The sequence below is a fragment of the Bison bison genome, unplaced genomic scaffold (assembly GCF_000754665.1).
Source record: "Bison bison bison isolate TAMUID 2011002044 unplaced genomic scaffold, Bison_UMD1.0 scf7180017864101, whole genome shotgun sequence".
In the NCBI taxonomy this organism is placed as follows: Eukaryota; Metazoa; Chordata; class Mammalia; order Artiodactyla; family Bovidae; genus Bison; species Bison bison.
Window position 1 is genome coordinate 2,611,727 of NW_011494673.1, and position 9,515 is coordinate 2,621,241.

The window sequence follows — 9,515 nt, forward strand, 5'->3', positions numbered from 1 at the left end:
TTTGCGGCCCTCCGACCTGAGGGTCTGTGTGCAGGGCAGTGGGCCTGCTGGGGGCCATCTGGCCCTCGCCTCTGGCTCTGTCCTGTGGCATCTGGTCTCCTGCCTGACTGGTGATGAAGTCCATCAGAGCAGAGCAGCCCTACCTATTTTTCAGGGCATGTCCTCCGTTGTGTGGCTGGGACGAAGCCCAGGGCCCCGAGGAAGGAGGGGGCTGGGGATCCTCGTAACGAAATCTGTTGATGTGCAGGCACTGTGAAGAGATCCCAAGGGAGGGACGGGGCCAGCCTCCAGAGACGAGGCTCAGGAGTCAGGGCAGCAAGATGTAAACAGCTTAATGAGCCGGGCCAGGACCAGGCAGGCAGGTGGGCCAGGCCCGAGGAGGGCTGCGGGGACAAGGTCCAGGGGAGGAGAGAGCCCAGCTCTCTTCTGAGCTCAGCTCCTGGCGGTAGACACAGCAGCCCAGAGGCTGGTGCGGGACAGGCCTCCCCACCCCCACCGCTCACACTTCCTTCCTTCCTTTTCCCCTGTGGCCCCGGAAGAACCTGCCCAGCCCTCCAGACCCACCCAGCGTGGCCTCCCTTCTCCTCTCTGCCAGGCCAAGTGCCCCTGTGCCTTCAGGCCCCAGCTCAGATGCCACCTCCCCCAGGAAGACTCCCCTGATCAAAGCAGCCCAGCTGGCCCGACCCCATCTGAGTGCCCCAAACACTCAGCCATGGCACTTGTCACTCCACTGCCCTGGTCACTCCAGTGGTTTGGTGGCTCAGCTGCTCCCCTTCCCCCACCTCTCTTTCTCCTTCTCGTGGGAGGGCCAGGCACACGGTCGGTCCTTAGCAGCCGGATGCTGGACGCAGGTATGAAGGCAGCCGGTGGAGAGGCCAGGCGGCGGCTCCGGTTCAGGCCGTCTCTGAGGACAGGAGCCTGTGCTGTTCTCTCACCTTATCATGCCAGCCTGGCTCCTCTGAGTTAATTCTTTGATTCTCCCACATTCCATCTCCAGTAAAGGCAAAGAGTACCCCGCTCAGAAAGCCTTCTGCACTGTTCAAGCTGCTTTGATTATCCAGTGGATCTTAGGCTGCATTCACGCTGGGTGCCCCAGTGCTGTGTGCACAGTCAAGGCTGTTATTAGGCCTCCTCCTGCTTCTTGTTAGGAAAAGAAGGTGGGCTGCCTGGGCCTGGGTTTTCCACCTCTTTCTGGTAGCTTCCTTTGGAAGGTCTGTTATCCACCCCCGACCCCCAGACCTCATCTGAACCAGTGTGACCTCAGCTCTCGGCCGTTGCTGGGAATAGCTCTTGGCAGAGTCACCAGCCAGGCTCTGCTTGCCCTTCTGTGTCCCCTCCCATCTGTGTGGGGCACCAGCCCCCGAGGGGGGCACCCGAGCCCAGGCTGCCATGGGAGGCGGGCTGAGTGGGCTGCAAGGCAACCCCAGGGCACTGCATTTCTAAAAGCAACTGCAGTGGGTGTGTGCCTGTGCAGCGTGGGTTTGAAATGTGCGTTTGTGTGGGCTGGGCCAGGGTTGGAGAAACTGCCCCGTTTTCTATTGCTCTGGAGCCAGAAGGCACACTGGTTGTGGGGAGATCTTCCCTGCCAGTAGGCTGAAAGACGTCGTTTCTCTGTGGGATGGAAAGTCCTGAATCTGGAGGGAGGCTGGGAGCTGCACCTTCTACCAAGGGGCTGGGGTGAGGTCCTCCCTCTATCAGCCTGGGGCGCGGGAGAGAACCTGCCTCCCTCCCAGACCTATGAGAAGATGCTTGCCTGGCCCAGGGTCCACAGTCAACTCTCAGTATGTACTGGTGGCTTTCTAGCTTCTCTGAGTCCCAGCCTTGCCCCTTCGCAGGCACCCTCGGGACTTCCTTCCAGTCCCATCTTTGGCAGCAGCATGTAGCTCTTCTCATCCTGATGATGCAGGCAGAGTTAGCTCTTCAGTCCATTGGCATCCCTGGGGAGCCACCTCATCTGCCCCCCACCCTGTCCCCAGACACATGGGGAGCAGATGAACAAGTGATGAACAGGACCCGAGCAAAGACTTAGCTGCAGGGGACCCCACTCATGCCCCCACTGCCAGGCTCTGATGTCAGACAGCCCAGTGTGAACCCTGGCTCCATCGCTCTCTCTCCCTGTGGCCTTAGGAGAGTTCCTCGGCCTCTCTGCGCCCGTTTCCTCCTCCCCGAAGTGGGTAACAGAAGTGATGGTTCTGTAGGGTTTTGGGCGTGTCAGCAGAGTTGGTCTCCGTGCAGCACATGGCATGAACCTGCCGCAGGGTGAGCACTCAGAAACCACTGCCTGGTGCTACGGCCGTGCCCCAGAGTGAGCCCATCCTGTGCTGTTCCAGGGGGCTGGTGCCATCACCCAAGCCCGGCTCCTGAACTCCGGGGGCGGACGGTCAGATGTGGGAGGGGGCCACCGCCTCTGACTTCTCCCGCCGCCTCACCTGCCCTTCTGGTTTCACAGCCGAGCTGTTCATGGAGCAGCAGCACCTCAAGGAAGCAGACTTCTGCATCCAGGAGGCAGCGGGCCTCTTTCCCACCTCGCATTCGGTGCTCTACATGCGGGGCCGGCTGGCCGAGATGAAGGGCAGTTTGGAGGAGGCCAAGCAGCTGTACAAGGAGGCGCTCACGGTGAACCCTGACGGCGTGCGTATCATGCACAGCCTGGTAAGTCAGCCCCGCACCTCCTCAGATGGCTTCAGAGCCCCCCTCCCTTCCTCACCCCCTCCCCTGCCTGCAGTGCCCTGATATCTGTGGGAGATGGCTTCCTCCTTGCCCTGTTGGGAGAATAGAGACCATATGGCAGGCCACTCCCTTGCAATCCCCTGCCTGAGTGGATGAAAACATCTGGGAGGGTTGGCTGATTCTTTGTGACTTCCTCTTGGTGTGTTTCTGTAAGGCCATCTAGCCCCAAGGGTTTGCACTGTAGGTACTCATCAGGTCCTTGCCCTGCAGATTCTAGACAGATACCAAAATGCCCTCATCCCCAGGCCCTGCCTGATCACGGGGCTGCCTCCCCCATTTGAGAGGAGCTCCGTGCCTCCTTGTGGGATTCAGGCAGTGTCTTGGGGTGGACTGTTGTGTCAGGCCTGACTCAGCACACATGCAGAATGGCCTCGGGGTGCTAAGAGGGGCCAACGGCCCCTAACCTTAGGACATGCAGGCTAGGGTGTGGGTGTCCGGGGTTCGGTGCCTCTCCTGTGGGAAGGCTCGGCAGTTGGGAGTAGGAGGTTGGTTTTTTTGCCCTGGCTTTGCTGTTCTTTTCCTGGGTGATCAAGGGCAAGTCAGCCCCTTCTCAGTTCAATTCAGTCGCTCAGTCGTGTCCGACTCTTTGCAACCCCATGGACTGCAGCACAACAGGTTTCCCTATCCTTCACCAATTCCCGGAGCTTGCTCAAACTCATGTCCATCAAGTCAGTGATGCCATCCAACCATCTCATCCTCCATCGTCCCCTTCTCCTCCCGCCTTCAGTGTTTCCCAGCATCAGGGTCTTTCCCAAAGAGTCAGTTCTTTGCATCAGGTGACCAAAGTACTGGAGTTTTGGCTTCAGCATCAATCCTTCCAATGAATATTCAGGACTGATTTCCTTTAGGATTGACTGATTTGATCTCCTTGCAGTCCAAGGGACTCTCAAGAGTCTTCTCTAACACCACAGTTCAAAAGCATCAATTCTTTGGCGCTCAGCTTTCTTTATAGTCCAACTCTCACATCCATACACGACTACTGGAAAAACCATAGTTTTGACTAGATGACCTTTGTTGGCAAAGCCCCTTCTCAGGACCCCCGTTTTACTTACCTGTGCAGTGGGGACTCTCTGGTCCAGGGAATGTCTCTGACAGGTGGTCGAGTAGAACCTAGGGAGGACTCTTTCCTTGCCGTCCTTACCTGCTTTCAAAGAGCAGGTATCAGGATAAATGTAATGACCTAAAAGTGGACAGGCCTGCAGGTACAGTGATTTCTGAAGTATAATTTAGGAGCCCATAGTTACAGCACATTCGGGGTCTGGATTCTACCTAGATACCCTGCTTTAAGAACTCTCTGCGGAGCACAGCCGTGAAGGTGTCACTGATGTCTGCCCCATGGACAACACGGTAGCCCCAGGGGAATGGGTCCAGATGGCTGAAGGGTTATCACTGCCACAAGGGGTCTGCTTTTTTCCTGAGTAGAATGGTTTAACTCTTGGCATAGTCCAAGGACAGACTCGTGAATCATCTGGTGAGGATGCTGCCCAGAGAATGTAAATATCCCATGGAGGAGGAGCTGGACCAGGTCATCTTTATAAGTTCCTTGCTAACCCCAAGAGTCCTTGAAAGCAGGGATTCCCATCTCAGCCTGATCTCTTGATTCCTAGCTCAGGCCCATGTAGCAACATCTCAGCCTGGTCCAGGTTCCCTCCACCTGGCGCTGTATTGCCTTCCAGTCTGCTCAGCAAATGTTTGTTTCTTGCAAAGCACATTGTCCTTCCCCCTGCACTTCAGACATTAGCTTCTCTGATAGATGCCTCCCCCAAGGTCACATCCAGAAACTTGATTAAGGAGCCAGAGGATGCAGGCGCTGTCATTCGGCCTGCAGCCAGGCAGACAGCTGCCTGCCCCTACGGTCACAGATACGAGCCTACTGTCTCAGCCCTCCGGGAAAACCCAGCCAAATCCAGTAACAAGAACAATTTTGAAGCAGCAGTGTACCATTTTTCATTTATGCTTATTATTGTTTGTAGCTATTTTCCTGAAATTGAAGCAGTTTCCAAGAGTGGGTTTCCATGGTAACCAAGTAGCTGTCCAGAGTGGCTCCCTACAGATGTTTCTGAAATGGCCCCTTTCCTCTTCCCGGGGTGCCTTGCTGATTTGATGCAATCTGAGAAAGGACTGCCCACTGTGAAGTTACAGGCCACCAGAGGGGCATCGGCTGCAGCGTAGGCAGCCTATCCCCTTTCCACACGTTGTGTTCCTGCCAGCATCCCACACATATGCATAAAGAATAGCAAATTTCAAGCCTGGGGAAGATTTACTAAGCACTCTTTTCCTAAAGACACATGAACGCTTTGGTGTATTGGTCTCCAGCATTCCCTGATCTCAGTGTCGTCCTTGTCCTGTCCTGAGACTCAGAACATCTGGGATCTAATCCTAGCTCTGGCCCTAATTCACCTGAGTGATTTAGGAAAAGACACACTTGGCTTCCACGATCCTAATGTCTCCTTTTATAAATGAATAATGAGCTTCATCATTCCTAGACCAGCGGTGTTATAATCAAATGAGCTGATACATGAGAAAGCACTTCTGAAAGTCTGCAGTGCAGTACCAGAGAAGGCAGAACACAGCACACCCACCACACTCTCTAGTCCCTTGCCCAAAACAGGCATCACTAATCGGTCACAGCGCTTTTTCCCACTGAGCACAGATGGGATCTTGGGATCCTTTTCACCATGGTACTGCATAATGGGAGTCACTCCCCGTCGGTCTGTGTCAGCTTGGCACTTACGTAAGGGCCGAGAGGGGACTTCCTAGGAAGCAGGGATGCTGAGGGAAGGCGCGGGGCCCAGCAGTGACTGAGGAGTCATCAAGTCCCTGAGAACCTCCCAAGAGGGGGCTCCTTTGAGGTGACCTGACCTTAGTGATAGGCGGGTCACTCGCCCCGGCCACCCACCGCCTCTCTCTCCCTACCCTCCGCTTGGCTGAGCTGGGAGAATGGATGCTTCAGTGCAGAGCCTGTCTCACTCCAAGTGCAGCTTCAAAGTTTCAGCCAGAAGCGGACAGCCGTGACTGTATCCCTGCCGCCTGTGTTTGTGGGTGGCGCCCCACCCTCTTCTCCATCAGGGACAGGTTCTGGGGGCGTGGGATTTCCTGGCCCCTCTCCTGCCAGGCTGCCCTGCTCCTCATTGGCCCTTGTTCTTGGTAATGCTTCTTTCTTGGGACAGAGCTCCAGCTCCTGCTGCCCCATCTCCCCAGAACCCTTTCCTCTTCAGGCACCCCAACCACAGGAGGAAACAGCCCTGCATGAGCTTCGGCTCCTGTGATGTAATTCCCAGAGATGTGATTTCTGAAGCAGTCCTGGCCTCGCGACCTGGCCTGTTCTCTCTCCAGATGCCCCTGGAAAGCCGGGAAGACAGTGTTTCTTTTTCTCTTTTTAATCTTTTCTTTTGTACTGGGATATAGCCATTAGCAAGGTGGTGAGTTTCGGGTGAACAGTGAAGGGACTCAGCCACACGTACGCACGTATCCATTCTCCCCCAAACCCCACTTCCATCCAGGCTGTCGCAGAACATTGAGCAGAGCTCCATGTGCTATACAGGAGGTCCTTGTTGGTTATCCATTATAAATATAGTGGATATATTTGTTTACAAATAGAGCTCCCTAACTATCCCTTCCCCCAGTCCTCTCCCCAAGCCCCATAATCATAAATCCTAAGTTAGTTCTCTAGCTCTGACTCTGTTTCTGCTTTATAAGTTCATTTGTATCATTTCTTTTTGGATTCCACATATCAGGGATGGGGGAGACAGTGTTTCGTCATCCATTGTCCTCTATGAGAGCGGCTGATGAATTATTCCCCTGCCTTCCCAGGTGGCTCAGTGGCAAAGAATCCACCTGCCATGCCGGAGCCGCAAGTCCAGTCCCTGAGTCGGGAAGATCCCCTGGAGAAGGAAATGGCAACCCACTCCAGTGTTCTTTTCAGGATAATCCCATGGACAGAGGATCCTGCAATCCACAGGGTCAAAGAGTTGGACGTGACTGAGCATGCATGCACACGTGCATTCTCTCCCTGTGGCTCCCAACGTGGCTGTCTTTAAGTGGACTTGGGGATCAAGAGCATGGCCATGACCCCAGAGAGCTTCTTGCCTCCCTCTCTCTAGGCTGGGGTGTGCCACTTCACGACTTAAGTCCTCAGAAGCTCCCCGCCATCATCCCTCTGAGATTCCCCAAGGCAGGGCCTGAGTTAGCAAGCACCAGGGCTCTGCCCCACCCAAACCTGAGGTTCTGGGTTGGGCCTTTTGCAGGTGCTCCAGAAATCCAACCAGAAGGCTCTGCTCTCTGAGGTCAGAGAGGTAAACTCCACCTGCACAGAGCTCCTCCCAGCCCCACAGGGTCCCGTCCCTGAGCCTGGATGGTGAGTGCCTGCGAGTCTCCTTGTGACCCCACGGACTGCAGGATGCCAGGCTTCCCTGTCCTTCACCATTTTCCCGGAGCTTCCTCAAACTCACGTCCATTGAATCAGTGATGCCATCCAACCAACTCGTCCTCTGTCGTCCCCTCTCCCCCTGTACACATATTCTATCTTGATTCACTACAAACTCACTTTTTGAAAAGCCAAGCCATTTTTGCCAAACTTAAAGTGTTAGTTGCTCAGTTGTTGTGTCCGACTCTTTGCGATTCCATGGACTGTAGCCTGCCAGGCTCCTCTGTTCTTGGGATTCTCCAGGTCAATACGGGAGTGGCTTGCCATTTCCTTCTCCAGGGGATCTTCCCAACCCAGGGACTGAACCCAGGTCTCCTCCATCTCTGCCTTGCAAGCAGATTTTTTACCGCTGAGCACCTGGGAAGCCCCAGTCCTGGAGGGTAGGACCACACAGAGGCTCAGCCCTGCCAGCCCCTGGGTTGTGGGGGCACTTGGAGATTACATCTTCTTGCTAGCTCAGTTTTTCTTCTATCAAATGGGGATAATAATGTGACCTCCAGGGGATAGTCTTAGTGTTCAGATGATGAAAGGACAAGTCAACATTGGGCATATTTTTGGTGCCATTCACAAGGCAGGCCAGGTGGCCTGAGCCCCACCTTTGACTGGGCTGTTTGACATCACTGCCATGGCGGTTGTTCTTTTTGCTTTTGAGCTGCATGAACTGTTTGTGTGCTTTGGAGATTGATCCCTTGTTGGTTACATCATTTGCAAATATTTTCTCCCAGTCTGTAGGTTATCTTTTTGTTTTGTTTATGGTTTTCTATGCTGTTATGAAAGCTTTTACCTTTTCCTTTTTCATTTTGAAGTGTGGTTCCCAGGCCAAGTTCAGATGCTCTTGGTTTGCAGAGGGGAGAGGATGCCCAGAGTCAAGTCTCCGACACTCATTGTAGCCAAGTTGCTCTGTTCTCTCAGAGCACAGTGAGTGACTCTGGCCAAGGCACAGAGGTGCAGGATGTCAGCCCCAGCTGCCCTGTGGATGGGACGAGTGTGCGCAAGGCGAGGCCAGGCTGACCTCGGCTGAGAGCAAGGGCAGCTGGCCCAGTGGGCTAGAGTCTGTGTTGAGAGACGAGGGGGACTTGAGACCCCCTCTTGCGGGTGAGGCTCTGTAGCTAAAGGGGTGGCTGGGCCCTCAGGCTGCTGGAGAGGAAGAACTGGGAAGGCCAGGCTCTGGAGAAGCCCTGCGCTTGGGCCCACAGTCTTGTTAGGCTGGGTTGATGGATGAAGTAGACAGTACCATAGCACAGCAGGGCCTCTGTTTCCAGGCCCCATGCCTGCTCTAGGCTTCTCCCTCCCGGCTGGCTTCCTAAGCTGTGGCAGGGGCTGAGAGTGTCCAGGCAGCCCGAGGAATGGGAGGACCCAGAAGTCTTGTGCGTGTGTGTGGCTGCACACACAGCCCCTCATCGGCGGAGTCTGAGCCTCCCCCCAGCTCCAGCGGGCAGGAATATTGCTTCTGTTTGACAGGAAAATTCAGTAGGAATGTCTTGCTGGCTATTTGACCCCCTGGTGCAGTAGTTTTCTTGTGAGTTTTCTTCCTGGCCCCTCCCCAGGCTGCCTGAGGTCTGCAGTCCCTGATGGGGAAGTGGAGGGGAAGGGAGGAGGGGATGGGGGGTGCAGGGTGTGTCCCCGCAGCCTGGGCCTCCCGGGTCCAGCGGCCCCTGCCCAGCCCCCCATGCCCATGCTGGTGCAGCCAGCACACAGCCTGAACCCTCGCCCCAGGCTCATGAAGGTGGAGGCATGTCCTCTTGCCTGCACCCCAGGACTTTGTAGGCAACCTTAGGTCCGTGTGTGGACTTCTGAAGCCCATGCCAACCCTGATGAGGAAGTGGACAGGAAGCCTTCTGTCCATGCCACAGGCTCAGCACAGAGCCATGGGTAGGCATTGTTGGCTTACTTTAACCCCAGAATCAGTGGTCAGGGGAAAGATTTACACATCTGGAGGGTTCAGCAGGGCTCAGCCCCTTCCCTTTGTACAGAGGCCAACATACCCCAAAACAGGCTGTCACTAGCCCCTCAAGCTCCACCTTCTGCTCAGAGGGCAGCGTCTGCCATCACTGTCCATCAGTGTTCTCGTCTGGAACCCAAAGTCCGGAGGCCTCGCTGCAGTCTCCTGACCTGGCCCTGCAGGCCCGGCTGTGCTCCGGAGTGGGCAGAGCCCCCAGCCAGCCCAGGCTGAAACCAACCCCAAAAGGTCCAGCCCCCTGCCTTGGACCTGGGACGGGCAAGGGCCCCCCTGCCCAGGTCGCGACTTGCCCTCTCACCAAGCTGGTGCTTGTCCTTGAGCCTGGCTGTGGCCTCTGCAGACAGGCAGCACCAGGAAAGCCTCACTGTGGAGCCCCAGGAGGGAGGGAGGGACAGGTAA

At 55.6% G+C, this 9,515-nt stretch overlaps 1 protein-coding gene across 1 annotated transcript in view; it reads left to right on the forward strand.

The window, feature by feature from the left end:
• TTC7A (tetratricopeptide repeat domain 7A) overlaps positions 1-9,515 on the forward strand; it is a 123,021-nt gene that overhangs the window by 107,133 nt on the left and 6,373 nt on the right. Inside the window, exon 19 of the mRNA XM_010838655.1 lies at positions 2,450-2,652. Within this exon, the coding sequence (XP_010836957.1) occupies positions 2,450-2,652 (203 nt within the window). The remainder of the gene's footprint in view (positions 1-2,449; positions 2,653-9,515) is intronic.